The sequence below is a fragment of the Macaca fascicularis genome, chromosome 1, assembly GCF_037993035.2.
Source record: "Macaca fascicularis isolate 582-1 chromosome 1, T2T-MFA8v1.1".
Taxonomy (NCBI): domain Eukaryota; kingdom Metazoa; phylum Chordata; class Mammalia; order Primates; family Cercopithecidae; genus Macaca; species Macaca fascicularis.
The window spans coordinates 99,969,620-99,985,808 of record NC_088375.1 but is presented as its reverse complement, the minus strand read 5'-3'; the positions used below and the strand labels follow the sequence as shown (position 1 = coordinate 99,985,808).

General features: G+C 47.8%; 2 protein-coding genes across 10 annotated transcripts in view; one reads left to right on the top strand and one right to left on the bottom strand.

Moving 5' to 3' along the window:
- Positions 1–7,549: 7,549 nt before the first annotated feature.
- On the top strand, positions 7,550–9,527 carry KLHDC9 (kelch domain containing 9). Of its 5 annotated transcripts, XM_015454645.3 has the most exons (5): positions 7,550–7,670; positions 7,855–8,251; positions 8,525–8,684; positions 8,777–8,975; positions 9,239–9,527. In XM_015454645.3, exons 4-5 carry the CDS (start codon positions 8,804–8,806, stop codon positions 9,403–9,405), a joined length of 339 nt encoding a protein of 112 aa, XP_015310131.1. In that variant the 5' UTR covers positions 7,550–7,670; positions 7,855–8,251; positions 8,525–8,684; positions 8,777–8,803; the 3' UTR covers positions 9,406–9,527. The 5 variants fall into 5 exon arrangements, 3 of the variants coding, with proteins under 3 accessions (XP_015310131.1, XP_005541274.3, XP_073895214.1); XR_012434507.1 differs by having other exon boundaries at positions 7,550–8,251; positions 8,488–8,684; XM_005541217.4 differs by having other exon boundaries at positions 7,550–8,251.
- A 215-nt stretch (positions 9,528–9,742) lies between these two features.
- Positions 9,743–16,189, bottom strand: part of PFDN2 (prefoldin subunit 2) — a 22,335-nt gene continuing 15,888 nt past the window's right edge. For 2 of the 5 annotated variants that reach the window (XM_074039125.1, XM_005541210.3), the window contains 3 exons: positions 11,459–11,547; positions 11,220–11,343; positions 9,743–10,040 (listed from right to left, as the gene is read on the bottom strand). In XM_074039125.1, the coding sequence (XP_073895226.1) occupies positions 9,864–10,040; positions 11,220–11,343; positions 11,459–11,547 (390 nt within the window). In that variant the 3' untranslated portion in view covers positions 9,743–9,863. Of the gene's footprint in view, positions 10,041–11,219; positions 11,344–11,458; positions 11,548–11,651; positions 11,735–16,189 lie in introns of those variants that run through there. The other 3 variants (XM_074039128.1, XR_012434508.1, XM_074039127.1) reach the window with 3 other exon arrangements.

Genomic DNA, 16,189 nt, shown 5'->3' with positions numbered 1-16,189 from the left:
AAAAATAGGTTAAAGTTTTGCAATAGGACCCTTCCATCTGGAGGAGGCAGAGAGGAGGAATAAAGAAGCCGTAAGGAAGAGTTTTTCTATGTAGATTTTCTACCACACCATCCCCACCAACTCTACCTGTCAAACTCTTATTCATCTTTCAAAGCTGACCTCAAATGCCACATCTTCGTGAAGCCTTCTCTGCTCCTCCCACCCCAAATTAATCTTTCTTCTATTCTTCCTCAGCCTTTACTAGTCCTTTTATTATAGCTTATGTGCTCATAATTTGTGCACATCTTATCTCCTTAACTAAATTGTAAGCTTCAAGTCAAAAAAACATTGATTGAGGCCTGCTGTGTGCCAGGTATTCAGTATTAAATTGTGGGACAGGGCAAGAGTTGTAGCCTGTGAACTCCTTGAAAGTTGGGCTTATTTTATAATCTTGTCTCAGTCTTCCATGCTAGGACAGGCCACAGCATTTCATGGGAACTGACTACATTTTGGTGGAGGCATGAATTTCTGAATAAATGAGTTGTCCAGATGGAAAGGGTGGTGAAGTAGGATCAGTAAAGCAGAGATCCCGACTAGCTGTGAGTTACTGTCCTGAACTGGGGTTGTGACCTGTACTTTACTCCTGTCACTGGACTATGACCCCAACTCTGGCTCTAGATCCCAACTGTCAGCAATGACCACGGCAGTGACCTCTTCTTCAGGGGCTATTTCCTGCAGGTCAGAGGCTCTTACAGGCCAGGCCAGATGCCAGAATTCCCCAGTTTCTCTCTGCCTCCAACCCCTTCCCCTCTTCAGGTCCCCACCTGTGCCAGGGGAACAGCCCCACCCAGATGCTGCTTTGAGATCCACTGTGGCAGGGGTGGAGTAGGGCCAGCGGGAATGGGAGGGGGAGCATCCTGTGTTATAATTATAATTATCACACCTTGGATCCTATCGCATGCTTTCGGAGGAGCTGCTTTCCTTCCCACGGATTCACCCCTCCAGGTACAGGAAGCCACAAGAGAAACTGAGGCACAGGAGTGGAAAAGCAGTTAGTTCACAAGATGGGTATCCAATCTCCTTCAGCCTGTCCATTCAGGGTATACCCCTGTGAAAGTGCTACCGGTCAGGATGTCTCTGAACCCCTGGTTAGGCCCCTTAATCACTCACCCTGAACTCTAGCTATACAGAGCATGGAAGGGAGGCAGAACTGTCCAGAGGTGGAGTTAGGGTATGGCTATATTCATTTTTTCATGGGTATGTTTGGGTCCCAGTAAACACCAGATGCAGCCTTGAAGTAGGCTAAGGGTACCACAGGGCCTAAGAGGGAGTACTAGAGTCTAGCAGCCCACTCCAGGCCTTTGACGGAGGTAGGGATCTCTCTCTCTCCTCATTTCACAAATATCTATCTCAAGTCCCACTGTCTCCTCCCTCCCCTCAGCCCTGTATGTCTCACAAGGGCCATGCTCTCAGAGAATATGCCCTCAAACTTAGGTCTCTCTTACCCTCTCCTAGCATGAAGGCTGGGGAAGGCATATTCTAGGATTGAGGCTGGAAGGAAATATTGGATGAGGAAGATTTTCAAGACCAATGCCTGGTATCCTGGTTCGGTTCTCCCTTCCATATTGAATTCTCATTCCCCACATGCCTCACTCCTACCCTCTTCCTACCCATATTGTGGACCCTAAGAATGAGAACAATTCAAGCCATGATAGTGTCTTTATCATGTACACGCCTGCACCCATGCCTTCCTTCAACAGACATTAAGTGAGTACCACTATGTGTCAGGCTCAAGGGAGGAGACCAAGACACATAACACATAGTCCCTGCCCTCAAGGAGCCCTCAATCGGGAGAGTCAGACACAGAAACAACTGTAATGTGCTATATCCCACCATCATGTGCTCCCTACGTATCTCTGTACGTGTACATGCTATGCACATATGTGGAACTGTCTCTGTGTGCACAGCAGTGGATGTTCTTCATGATCTGCATGCATCCAAGCGTCCACTTATACCTGTCTCTGTCCCCATGACAGGCTGCACGCCTCAGCCAAACCGGTTGGAGTGGGTTGTGCTGAAATTTTTGTTTGTGTCAATGGGACTTGAGGTGACTCAGGGAGGGACAAGGATGGGTGGGGTGGTGTGGGGGAGAAGAATAGTGAGAGTGAGGGTCAGATTGAGTGGGGGAGGGAGGGAGTGGGCCCAGGTGGGAAGGGGTGGGAGTGAGGGTGGGGTGCAGGAGGATGAGTTGGGGGTAGGAGTAGATGAGAGAGCTCCTTGGTGAGTAATATCCTGTCTGTCTGTAGTGAGGTCCCAGGTCAGAGAAGAGTCAGAGGCTGGGGGAGAGTCCCTTGTGCTCAGGGAGAGAGGAGGGTGAAAAATAAATCAGAGTGTAACTAGTTGGAAGCATGAGTGTGGATAAAATATTTATGATCCATTTCTGTACAGCTTTGTCTCTGTGATAAGCTATTCCTGACCTGCTCATTGCAAACTTTCTGCAGTTTGTACAGAAAGGTGTTGGGGAGCTGATGACACAGTGAAAGATTACCAATATGGGCCTTGATCTCGCCCGCCAGGACCGAGGCTTCAAAGTCACTCCTCCCGCTCTTCCCTAGGATCACTCCCCCCATCCATGGAGGTATGGGCATTCCCCTATACAGAACACAGGGGCTCCAGCAGTTTTTCCACCCCTAGAAAACACCTTTGCTCTCCTCCAGATGGAGCTTCACTATGCTCAATATTAGGATGGTGGCCTTCTGTTTTCTAGGAAATTACGTCAAAACATTGCCATGTGCTATGTTGTTCTTTGCCTATCCTGCAGGCCCACCGATTCCCCAATACCCAGCCCCATTCTTTAATGATAACCACATTTCTTGGTTGCCTAACAACCCTTGGAGCTCAGGGGACTGAATTTGCTTGTTCCTCGAGGGCCCTAAAGCTGGAGTGTGCCATCCAGGGGAGGAGGCAGTTGAATGCAAGGCATATTCAGGTCCTGTTTCTCAGTAGATCCAGTTGTGTGCAGAGCCCCGTCCTCCTTGCACTCACCCCATGAACTTCCCAAGTTTCCATGAACACACTACCATGAAATCCAGGACCAGAGTATGGGTTAAGGCACAAATGTCTTTGTTTTGACACTAAGACCCCACTGTAGGGAAATTCTACTCCCTGAAAAGGCCCTATGTATTGAAGCTCACTCAGGTCCTCATCAAAAATTGAGACCTTATGACTGTGCCTGAGGACCCCAAACTGGTGCTACAGTTCTAGAAAGCAGCCAAAGGGAAGAAGAATGGCCACTTCTGGAAAGTTCTAAAGCTCTTTGCAGGAAAATCAGATGGCTGGCTCTGTCCAGCAGGAAAAAAAGGGCAGTAACCCAGAGAGAGAAACGCAAAAGTCAGAACAGTGATAGACAGATCTCAAGACACAGTGAGAAAAATGGAAACTTAGAGACAGAAAAAATACACAAATGTTCCTTGACATTTATGATGGGGTTATGTCCTGATAAGCCCATTGCAAACTGAACATATAACTTGAAAATGTGTTTAATATACCAGTCGCTAGCCCTAGAAAATATCAAAATTCAAAATTCAAGTATGGGTCCTACCGAACACATTATCATTTTTGCATCACTGTAGTTAAAAAATTGTAAGTTGGGTTGGGCACGGTGGCTCACATCTGTAATCCCAGCACTTTGGGAGGCTGAGGCGGGCAGATCATGAGGTCAAGAGATTGAGACCATCCTGGCCAACATGGTGAAACCTCATCTCTACTAAAAATACAAAAAATTAGCTGGGCTTGGTGGTGCGTGCCTGTAGTCCCAGCTACTCAGGAGGCTGAGGCAGGAGAATCACTTGAACCCAGGAGGTGGAGGTTGCAGTGAGCTGAGATTGTGCCACTGCACTCCAGCCTGGTGACAGAGCAAGACTCCGTCTCAAAAAAAAAAAAGAAAAAAAAGAAAAAGAAAAATTGTAAGTTGAACCATCATAAGTCAGGGATTGTATTGGACACACACACACACACATATGAGTTATTGAAGGGGGAGAATTCAAAGAGACAAAGTGGCTGAAGTGGCCAAGACAAAATCTGAAACAGAGACAGAAGGACCCGAAGAGAAATTTCTGGTTGCCATGATTACTCAAGTCCTTCTCTCTTCCGCCGTCAATTCCCACCACTCAGCAATGACCCAATGATACTTTCCTATTCAACATTGCCTACTCCCTCAACAACATAAGCTCCTCCCCATCCTTATCCCACCTCTCCATCATTCTCTAACTTGGCTGATTACCACTCCCCTCCACCCTAAAGCCTGCTTACAATTTCACCTTTCTCTCAATCTCCTAGCTTACATCCAGTCAAAGGAGCTCTCAAGATCTGACCTCATGCAGTCTCTTTGCCTGATCATTGCTCTGTCCTTTTGTCTATGTCTTTATTCTGGCTGAGTTGAGAGCAAAGAGTCAGAATTGGGGCCAGGATGGCATAGGGCCAGGAAATCAAGCTGTGTGAGAAATAGAGAAGGGTCAGGGGACAGCAGAAGAAGAGTCAAAGAAAGGGCCTGAAGGATGGGGACAGCCTGGGAGACACGGGCAGAGGGAACTGTGGGAGTCTTGAGAGTGCGACTAAGACCCTTTGGTGCAATTGTTGGCTGGCTTTCTTTCTTTCTTTCTTTCTTTCTTTCTTTCTTTCTTTCTTTCTTTCTTTCTTTCTTTCTCTTTCCTTTCTTTCTTTCTCTTACTTTCTCTCTCTTTTCTTTCTCTCTCTCTCTGTCTCTCTTTCTCTCTCACTCAGTCACCCAGGTTGGAGTGCAATGGCACAATCGCAGCTCGCTGCAACCTCGGCCTCCCAGGTTCAAGCGATTAGCTTGCCTCAGCCTCCAGAGTACCTGGGACTACAGGCATGCACCACCACGGCTGGCTAATATTTTTATTTTTATTTTTATTTTTAGTAGAGATGGGGTTTCACCATGTTGGCCAGGCTGGTCTCAAACTCCTGGCCTCAAGTGATCCACCCACCTTGGCTTCCCAAAGTGTTGGGATTACAGGGGTGAGCCACCACACCCAGCCCAATTGTTGGTTTTCTGTATGTACTGAATAATGCTAAGAAGCAGAGATGGTTCCAGGGTCAGAAAATGGGGCTAAGGGAGGGAGAAGATAGAGTAAGAGCTTTGTGAAGGTTTGAGGCAAGGGGCCATAGATTTGGGGCTAGGACACACATCTAAGGCTAGGTAGGAAGCTGGGTGCTTGCTTGCTAGAGATCACATAGACTCTTGGCCAACTGAGACAAAGCCAACATCAGAGGATCACATCAGGATTGTAAGACTTTCAGGATATCCAGTCCCTGCTCTCATTTCTGGACAGAGGTTGTCCCTGGATATTATCAGCAGGTGAAAGCAGGTTTACAGCCCTGGCTGCCTTTTTCCCTGTCTCACAATTTTCTCTCAGTTCTCCCTTTCACTTATCTTAATGCCCTTTCAGTTTGTATCATTGACAAGGTCATTATAGACCACTGCAGATGCTGTCCTGCGGTGTGAAGCATGTGTCATGCAAGTCCAGGTTGGCTGGCTTGCTTTCTTCCTCTCTCTGTTTCTCTCTTTCTGGCTTCTCTTCTCTCTCCTTCAAAATATAGATTTGGTTCAAACTAACCTAAGAAAGTAGGAGTCCTAGGCAGTTCCTCTCCCAGGGTCTTGGGATGGCAAAGCAATGGACAGATGCTTCCAGCTATTAGGAGGAACTGGAAGCATCTAGGTCAGAATTGGAGAGGGTACAGCCAAGGAGTATGTGAGGTTCAAGCTCTATGTCTAACTAAGATGCCTACTGCTAAGGACTCAGAGTCAGAGAGGAAGCTGGGAGAGAGGAGCTGGAAAGGCCCCTGGGGTGGGGAGTTCCCATTTCTATCCAGGAGAGACAGAAAGTAAGTCTGACAGAACAGCCAAGACTTAGGCAAAAGCAAGAGACTAAAATGGACATATAGGCCAATAAGGTTTAAGCAAAATTGCCCCACCCCTAAGGCAAGCCCTTGCCTAATCCTAGGAGTATGACAGATCTGAATCCAGCTGTTGGGAGGTTAGCCAGTGAGAAGCCTGAGGGAAAAGACTGACTTTTAAATTTCAGCCAAGGACAGTAAAAGTCAGTGATTTTTTAGAGATTCTTACCATGATTTTTGGAAAACTGAGAATACTGCCTGTCATACTCAGGGAAAGCTATAGTTGGGAGGGCAGAGACTTTCAAAGCTATTGTTGAATCTTGGCTTTAAGGCACAGGTGGGGAACAGGTCCTGGTAATCTTCCAGTCTCTATAACTGTGCCTTTCCTGCCCATGCCATCCCCATGCTGTGTTCTCTGAGGACCAAGAGTTGGGAAGAGGAGGGGAAAGCCCTGCTGTGCTATCAGACCCTGCATTACATGCCCATCCTCACTGCAGCCCTGGCCACTCTCTCCTTTCTTCCTTTTTTCTTTCTTTCTTTCTTTCGACAGGGTATCGCTATGTTACCCAGGCTGGTCTTGAACTCCTGAACTCCCGGCCTCAAGTGATCCTCCTGCCTGGCCACTCTCTATGGTCTCAGTATCTCAGGGATGATGGGGAGCAAGGTGATGTGTAGAAACCAAAGGCCACAAGTAGCAGTCATCATTCCCACTTACAGCCCAGTCCCAGAGGACACAGATCCTGTTTTTGCCCCACCCCAGCTGTGTTGGGAGGAAAATTCTGTCTGTATTTCCTCCTTCAGCTGAAACCAGTAAGCTTGTATCTGGGCCTCTTCAGTTATCACTTGGTCCTTGGGGACAGAGTTAGTATCTGGAACCTGGCTTAAATAAAAGATATCAGGGAAAGAAGGGTAGGGGTCTGTTTTCTCATTTTCTCACTTTTCCCCCACTTCACCCTTCTAAGGCTGCGTGGGTTCTCTCTCTCTCTCTCTCTCTCTCTCTCTTCTCTGTGTGTGTGTGTGGGGGGGGGGGTTCTCTCTCTCTCTCTTTCTGTGTGTGTGTGTGTGCGCGTGTGTGTGTGTGTGTGTGTGTGTGTGTGTACGTACCCTGAGAGACTGGGTTCTGCTACCCTCTAGTGGCCAGAGCTGAAAGGACTCTCCCACCCAATCAATCGGGACCTTCTTTGGGAATAAACCAACAGCCTATTTGATGAATGACAAACTGAGAAGGCCTAAAGAGAAACAATGCCTTTGAGGGTCGGGGCATAGTCGGGACTAGAACCCAGGTCTCCTCTCTCTCGGGCCAGTGCTCAGTCCACTTTCACCTCCCCCACCCTCTGACTTTTGCTTCTCCTTCCTTGTTCATCCCTGGGGTGGTTAGTCGGAGTAAGAAACCCTGAAGCCAAATGATCCCTTCCGGCCCTAGTGGAGCAGCACCTGCACCTCAAATGTCATAATCGCAAATCAGTTCACAGCTGAGATCACAAGGGTTTATTCTGAGGAGCCGACTGTCCTCCGACTTTCTGAAGTTAACAATCTTGCAAGATTTTTATTGACCTGATACAGCTACGGTTCTCGATAGCAACCCAGGTGTCCTGTCTCCACGGTGACTGCTGCTTTGCGACCTTCGGTTTGCAGCGGTCGCGCTGCAGCCGCTGCAGTGGTTGCTGGGCGACGGCGGAGAGAAAGCCTGGGCTTGAGGTGGGAACCCCGGCTGGCGTCTGGTAGGGGGAGGTTCCCGGGGAAGCCCGCGGAAGGCGAGGTGCCTGGCCTGCCATGTAGGGGCTCGTTCCAAGCCGCAGACCCCACCGCCCTTCCTCTCCCCGGGGCCCATGGCGGTGGCCGTGCCCCCGGGTCGGGCCGCAGGCTCAGGCTGGGCCTGGAGGCCAGTGGCGCGGGACGCGCTTTTGGCTAGGGCCTTCCATTCATGCACCGAACTGCGGGGACGGTTCTATCTCGTAGGTGGTCTCCTAGCAGGAGGAACGAGAGAGCCCAGCAGCGATACGGTGGTCTTCGACCCGGCGAGGGGCCAGGCCGTACGATTGGGATCCCGGGGCAGCCCCCCGCGCAGTCACCACGACGCGGCACCCGTGGGCGGGCGTTGGCTCTGCGTGGTGGGCGGCTGGGACGGGTCTCGCCGCCTGGCCACAGTGACCGCGCTGGACACAGAGCGCGATGTGTGGGAGGCGTGGACAGCGACCCCTGGTGACTGCCCCCCCACCGGCCTCAGTAGTCACACCTGCACCCGCATCTCTGACCGAGAGCTGCAGGTGGCTGGCCGGGAGGGCGGTATCCACACTCAGCGACGCTATGGAAATATCTACACATTAAGGCTGGACCCCAGCGCCCGCACGTATTGGTATGGCACCCCCTGCCCAAAACCTTTCACTCTCATCTACACTCTGGAAAAACAAAAGCCTAAACATTTCTCAGGCAATTTATCCACGTCCTCACCCTCGCACCCTCCGAACCTACCATGTTTAAGCTAGCTGAGCTCTCTACAGTATTACCCTTCCTTTCATCCCACCTACCGCACTGCCCTATGCCTCTTCTCCATCCATCCTTGGCAAGAGCGGTGGCACTTACATTTTCCAGAAAACCCACTCAGGCCTGAATTTCTGCATGTCCACAGCTACAAGCAAGAAGGCTGCCACATAGCCTCACGCTCAGGTCACTGTGCGGCCCTGCTCCAAACTCCTGGACCCCATCCAGGTCATCAGCTATTGCTCTTCGGAGGTTGCAACTTAGCTGAACCAGAAGTAGCTAGGCATTGGAGTCATGGGAAAATAAAGGTATTAGCTCCCCACACATCTTGTTTAGGATGGGAAGAGGCTGAAATTGTGATGCCCAGGTCTCTTCAGACAGTGCTTTCTTTCTCCCCAAGGAGGAACCACCTGTTGCTCCTCATTTGATGGAAAAGCTTGCAAGGCTTGTGAGCAGTGGGCAGGGGTCCCAGAAGGGGCCCCATGGACTACGGCATCACTCGTGTTCTGTGGTTGGGCCCTTTGCTGTGCTGTTTGGTGGAGAAACTCTGACCAGAGCTAGAGACACCATCTGCAATGATCTCTACATCTATGATACCCGTGAGAGCCAGACTAATGGCTGAAGGGGGGAAAGGTGGGAAGATGGGGGAAGCTGAAGACTACAGAAAGAGGATGGAGTGATGGGGTAGGGAGGATGAAAAATTAGTTGACAGGAGTTAAAGGAGTACACAGAATATTAAGCATTTGAAGAGGCCTACAAATGAAGTGAGCAGAAAAACAGTGGGCAAGCCCTTGGTCGTGTTGTCTTCTGTGAATGACAAAGTGCTACTGCCTCAATAACCACCCTCTGCCCCATCCAACAGGCACATCTCCTCCTCTGTGGTTCCACTTCCCCTGTGCAGATCGCGGGATGAAACGCGTGGGCCATCGCACCTGCCTTTGGAATGATCAGCTTTACCTGGTTGGGGGTTTTGGTGAGGATGGCAGGACAGCCAGTCCACAGGTTTGCGTTCTGGACTTCCTTATCTAAATAGTGCCGAGACACACCACTAAGCCTCGTTTTGTTTTGCTTTGTTGCAAATCTATAAAGCATTATCACCAGAGCTATCTGCTTCACTTCAAATGCTTATTAAATTTCAATCTGAGACTCAAGATTTGTCTCTGAAATTTTTTGGGGGAGGGGGAAAGGCAGTAAATAAGTGGACATACCTTTATTTGCAAGGAAAGGATAAAATAAATATGGGTCCTATTCTCATATTATGAGTCATTAACCTGATGGAAACAAAAACCACAAATCATATGCTGTTCCATGTCTCAAAACAATTTCCACCCCTAAGTGGGAGAAAACTTCAGGCTACAGCTAAGCATTCTGACCAAAACATTTAATTAACAAAAAATATTACAATAGCAGAGAAAATAATAATAATAACAATAAAGAGAAATCAGAAGTGGGAGTCAGGGTAGAAAAAAATGCAAAGGCCTTGGTCCCTAGGAGACCAACACTCCAGCTGAGCTGGCCTTAGCCCCAGCCCCTTCTGAGTTTTCCTTGGCTGCTGGCTTCTCATCTTCTCCCATGAGACGAATGTTGTGCTTTTCCCGGAATTCATTTAGTTCTTTTCCTTTTGCCTGAAGCTGCTGTGTCAATGTCTCAATGATCTTCTGTATCTAGAGGACAAGTGACAGGGATTATATAAGGAATTCAGGACTCCTTTCCCCCACCTGGAATGGACTATGGCTGGAGGAATTGTTAACACGTTTAACCTTACCTTTAACCAAGTAGAGGAGTCCAGGTATTAAAATTATTCCTTTCTTGAAAGCAGTGGTTTATACACTTTAATGTACTTAGAATCACCTGGGCTGTTTATTTTTATTTTTTACAGAGACAAGTTCCCACTATGTTGCCCAGGCTGGTCTCAAACTCCCGCCTCAAGCAATCCTCCTGCCTCAGTCTCCCAAAGCACTGGGAATACAGGCATGAGCTTATTTTTATTTTTTCATTTTTTACTTATTTTTTTTTTGAGATGCAGTCTCGCTCTGTCGCCCAGGCTGGAGTGCAGTGGCACAATCTCGGCTCACTGCAAGCTCCGCCTCCCGGGTTCACGCCATTCTCCGGCCTCAGCCTCCCAAGTAGCTGGGACCACAAATGCCCACCACCATGCCCAGTTTTTTGTATTTAGTGGAGACAGGGTTTCACCATGCTAGCCAGGATGGTCTCGACCTCCTGACCTCGTGATCTGCCCGCCTCGGCCTCCCAAAGTGCTAGGATTACAGGTGTGAGCCACCACGCCCAGCCTAGCTTATTTTTAAAATGTCACTTCATGGCACTCCCAAAGGTTCTGATCCAGTGGGTTCGGGAAGCGGCATTTATAAATTAGTCCTTCAGGTGATTTTGATTCACATACCCGTGAAACACACTCTATGAGAAACACTAATCTAACCCCAATCCTCCCACCCCAATTCAGCCAGGTCACAGAGCCCACAGCAGTCAGCAATTCCTCTTGTCTAAGAGTTGGCCTTAGCATAGCATAATGAGCATAGGCTATTTTATGCTGTTGTCCTTTTTTTTTTTTTTTGAGATAGGGTCTTACTCTGTCACCCAGGCTGGAGTGCAGTGAGGTGATCACAGCTCACTAAAGCCTCGACATTTTAGGCTCAGGTGAGTAGCTGGGACTACAGGCACATGCCACCATACTCAGCTAATTTTTTGTATTTAGTGATATGGTTTCACCATGTTGCCCAGGCTGGTCTCGAACTCCTGGACTCAAGGAGTCCACCCACCTTGGCCTCCCAAAGTGCTGGGTTTACAGCCACTGTACCCGATCCTATTCAATGATTCTTGCTTACCTGCTCCTTGTTGTTCTCCAAAGCAGGCAGCACCTCTTTGACAGTTCGCTCCACCAGCACTCCTCCAACCATGCGGTAGCACTTACGAGTTTCATCTACCTCCTTCAGTGTATCGATCACTAGGCTGGGATAGGAGAACAAGGCAGGACCTGAGGATTCAGCCCCACTCTACTACAAATCCCCCTCACGGAGTAGCCCATAGAACTGTCCTACTGTTTGCTGCTCCCTGACTTTCTCACCTGTGCTCATTCAACTCCATCTCCAACTCAGCTGCTTTGGATGCCAGGCCTCGCTGTTCCTGCCGAAGGCGGTTGAAGCCAGCAATTACCTAACAAGGTGAGAGAAGAGATGAAAGAGGGGATAGTGGAAATGGCAGAGGGTCCAGATAGCACATAGGGTGGCAGGCTTTACAAAGCTGTAGTGGGCACCTACCTTGGAAAAGGAGTAGAACCACAAGTTTGCGATTTCGACCTAAAATTTTTCTGGAATTCCATTCACCAAACACGGAGGGCCTACTGAGGGATATCATAGAATAGATTTGGCCTCTGGCTTCTCATAGCTTATAGTTTGTTGGGAAACAGGCATTTAATATAATGGGGGCCAGGTGCGGTGGCCCACGCCCGTAATCCCAGCACTTTGGGAGGCCAAGGCAGGTGGATCACGAGGTCAAGAGATCGAGACAATCCTGGCCAACATGGCGAAACTCCGTCTCTACTAAAAATAGAAAAATTAGTTGATGTGGTGGTGTGCACCTGTAGTCCCAGTTACTTGGGAGGGTGAGGCAGGAAAATCGTTTGAACCCAGGAGGCAGAGGTTGCAGTGAGCCAAAAGAATGGGGGTGGAGAGCTACTGGAGTACCTACAGGGGAGCCTAGACTTGCAGTGAGGGCTGTCAGGAAGGGCTTTGTAATGAGAAACTCTTGTTTGGGTCTGCTCAGTATTCCATCCATTGGGGAACTGCCCCTCCTTAACTTGGTGTGGTTCTTTTGGGGTTATTAACCACACGACCCCTGACCCAGGGGCAGTGACCTACGGAGTCTCTCTACAGGAATTGGAATTTTGCAGACAAATGGGTACAGAAGACAGCTGGAGTTAAGATTCCTATTGGTTCTATAGAGATGACCTTCCATTCCTATTCCTAGATTCCCTAAAGCTGCCCCAGTTCTTGAACTTTGTTCAGTCTATTTAGCCTTTTCTTTTCTGTTCAATTCTGTGAAATACCCACTATTATTCAAAAATAGCCCTTAAAAAAAAAAAAAAAAAAAAAGACCCAGGCGCGGTGGCTCACGCCTGTAATCCCAGCACTTTGGAAGGCCGAGGTGGGCGGATCACGAGGTCAGGAGATCAAGATCATCCTGGCCAACATGGTGAAACCCCATCTCTAGTAAAATACAACAAATTAGCCGGGCATGGTGGCGTGCCTGTAGTCCCAGCTACTCAGGAGGCTGAGGCAGGGGAACTGCTTGAACCCAGGAGGCGGAGGTTGCAGTGAGCCGAGATTGCGCTACCCCACTCCAGCCTGGCGACAGAACAAGACTCCATCTCAAAAAAAAAAAAAAAAAAAAGAAAGCTGGTCAGAGTTGGTTTCTGTAGCCTATAAACCCTAACTGATACACGCTTCCTAAGGGATAATGTAATGGTCTTAAATGAAACCTGAAAAATCAGAGTGTGGGGAAAACAAATGAAAAATATGAGGCTCAGAGACAAAAGACCAGGTTTCAGGTTCTGCCTCTGCTACTTTATTGGCTCTATGGCTGGGACAGACATTTAACCCTGTAGTTCTTAACCACGGCTATATGTTAGAATCACCTGAATCATTTTAAAAACATGAATAGTGGAGCCTCAGAACAACTACACAACTACTGGGGGTAAGGCCCAGTCCTCAGTATTTTTAAAAAGATCTCCCATGTAATTCTATTGTGTAGTGTGAACTGAGAACCACTGGATCAACCCCTTTGAGACTTAAGTTTTCTTACCTGCAAAATGCAGATAATGATTCCTACTTCATAAGGTTGTTGTATCATGTGAGCCAATGAGTGTGAAACATCTTTGTGAACAGTGAAGTATATTAATACTGTCATGGACTTCTCTCCAAGTCCAGAACTGCCCCTTTAGACTCTCCTGGCCATCTGACAACAGTGGACTCAATCCATTCCAACCATTACCAAATCTCTCACTCCTATTTGTAAATATCATCTCCAGTCACACAGCCAGAAACTTTGCCCTAATAAAGATGATTAACCACTTCATCTTTACTAGGGTCCCATCTCTTTCTTTCTTTTTTTTTTTTTTTTAAAGAAAGGTCGCACTGTGTCACCCAGGCTGGAGTGCAGTGGTACAATCACAGCCCACTGCAGCCTCAATCTCCCTGGGGTCTGGTGATCTTTCTGCCTCAGCCTCCCACGCAGCTGGGACTACAGGTGCACACCATCTAATATTTTTGTAGAGACAGGGTCTTCTTATGTTGCTTAGGCTGGTCTCAAACTCCTGGGTTCAAGCGCTCTGCCTGCCTCAGCCTCCCAAAGTGCTGGGATTACAGGCATGAGCCAACATGCCTGGCCTGGCCCCTTAGCTCTAGCTCGCCCTCTGCAAGGATCATATACAGCAAATATTATCCAAATGGCTGACCTGCACCACCCTTATATCCCTTCTACTGCCAATACACCAAGGAATAATACTTCACCAAAAACTTGCCATTCCAGCAACTTCCTCCTTTCTCCCATCTATCACCCCTTCATCTCAATCTACTTTATCCATTCATTTCAACAAATGCCTTGGAAATCTAACTGATCTACAGGCTGTTTTTCCTTAACCTTCATTGCTTATCTCAAAACCATCCCATTTATATCAGCTTTTTCTCTAGAAAAAGCTAATTCCAGATCAAAATAATTCCAGCTAAAAAAAAAATTATGACTAAAGCAGATTCTAGATGTTCCCTTAGCACCCAAATGATCCACTTTTCTGGATGTATGTTGTTAAATACATCAAAGAAATCAGCTTAAGTGTCTAAAATTTCTGATGCCCCAACTTTTAACTCCTGGGCTCAAGTGATCCTTCTGCCTCAGCCTCCCAAGTAGCTGGGACTACAGACATGTGCCACCACAGCAGTTATTTTTTTATTTATTTTTTTTGTAGAGATGGTCTCGCCATGTTGCTCAGGCTGATCTTGAACTCCTGGCCTCAAGCAATCCTCCCACCTCAGCCTCCCAAAGAGCTGGGATTACAGGCAGCAGGCTGGTCTCAAACTCCTGACCTCAGGTGATTCACCCACCTCAACCTCCCAAAGTGTTGGGATTACAGGCATAAGCCACTGCACCCAGCTGAGATTTTTTTTTTTAATTCCGACTTTTCTTCCACATTCTTGCTAATAACTAATTTCCTCTTGTTCCATTTTATGAACTTTTAATCAAATACCAAACTAAAATCTACTTAAACATGTGAATTATCCACAGTTATTATGGAAAATTTCAGCCATAAGTGCACGTAAAGGAAATGAAATCTCTTAGCAGCTGATATAGTTTATGTGTCCCCTCTAAGTTTCATATTGAAATATAATCCCCAATGTTGGAGGTGGGGCCTGGTGGGAGGTGTTTGGATCATGGGGGTAGATCTCTCATGAATGACCTGGTTGCCATCCCCTTGATGATAAGTCAGTTATTGATCTGAGTTCACATAAGATCTGGTTCTTTAAAAGTATGACACTTACTCCTCTTTATTCCTCCTGCTCCCACCATGCATGAGACACCTGTCCCCTCCCTTTGCTTTTCATTATGATTGGAAGCTTCCTGAGGCCACCCCAGAAGCAGATGCCACATTTCCTGTACAGCCTACAGAACCATGAGCCAATTAAACCACTTTTCTTACAAAGTATCCAGTCTCAGGTAATTACAGCAACACAAGAACAGCCTAATACAGCAGCTAACTGCAACTTAACTGTAGACTATATGCAAAATAAGCCAATATTAAGCCATTTCTGGGGTCTGCCAGGTAATGGAAACAGAGAAGTCATCCTCTATTCCCCCATTTTTCCTTTTAAAACACAACTTTTCTAATGGTCTTGTCCCCTATGGCTAGGACCTAATTATCCTTCCCTTTCCTTATTCCTTATTCTCTTTAAGTTGTCTGGTGTAAGCACAGATTGACACGTCAGTGTTGCGTCTCCCAACCCTATTAAATCATCATCTATGTACAAACAATTTTTTTCTTTTCTTCTTGAGACAGGGTCTTACTCTGTTGCCCAGATGGAGTGCAGTGGTGCAATCATGACTCATTGCAGCCTTGAACTCCTAGGTTCAAGTGATCCTCCTGCCTCCACTTATACTAGTAGTTGGCATGACAGGCACCCATCACCACTCCTGGCTAGTGTTTTTTAACTTTTTGTAGTGATGGGGTCTCACTCTGTTCCCTAGGCTGGAGTGCAGTGGCATAATCATGGCTCAATGCAGCCTTGAATTCTTGAGCTGAAGCGATCCTCCCACCTCAGCCTCTTGAATGATGGGACCATTGGCATGTGCCACTATGCCCAGCTAATTTTTATATTTTTCTGTAGAGACAGGGTTTTGCCATATTGCCTAGGTTGGTCTTGAACTCCTGGGCTCAAGCGATCCTCCCATCCTAACCTCCCAAAGTGCTGGGATTACAGGTATGAGCCACCAAGCCCATACCCTATTGATATATTTTTAAAAACTGCTTAACTAAGGCCGGGCGTGATGGCTCATGCCTGTAATCCCAGCACTTTGGGAGGGTGAGGTAGGTGGATCACGAGGTCAGGAGATCCAGACCATCCTGGCTAATACGGTGAAACCCGGTCTTTACTACTAATACAAAAAACTAGCCGGGTGTAGTGGCACGTGCCTGTAGTCCCAGCTACTTGGGAGGCTGAGGCAGAAGAATTGCTTGAACCTGGGAGGCAGAGGTTGCAGTGAGCTGAGATCGTGCTACTGCACTCCATCCTGGGTGACAGAGCGAGAC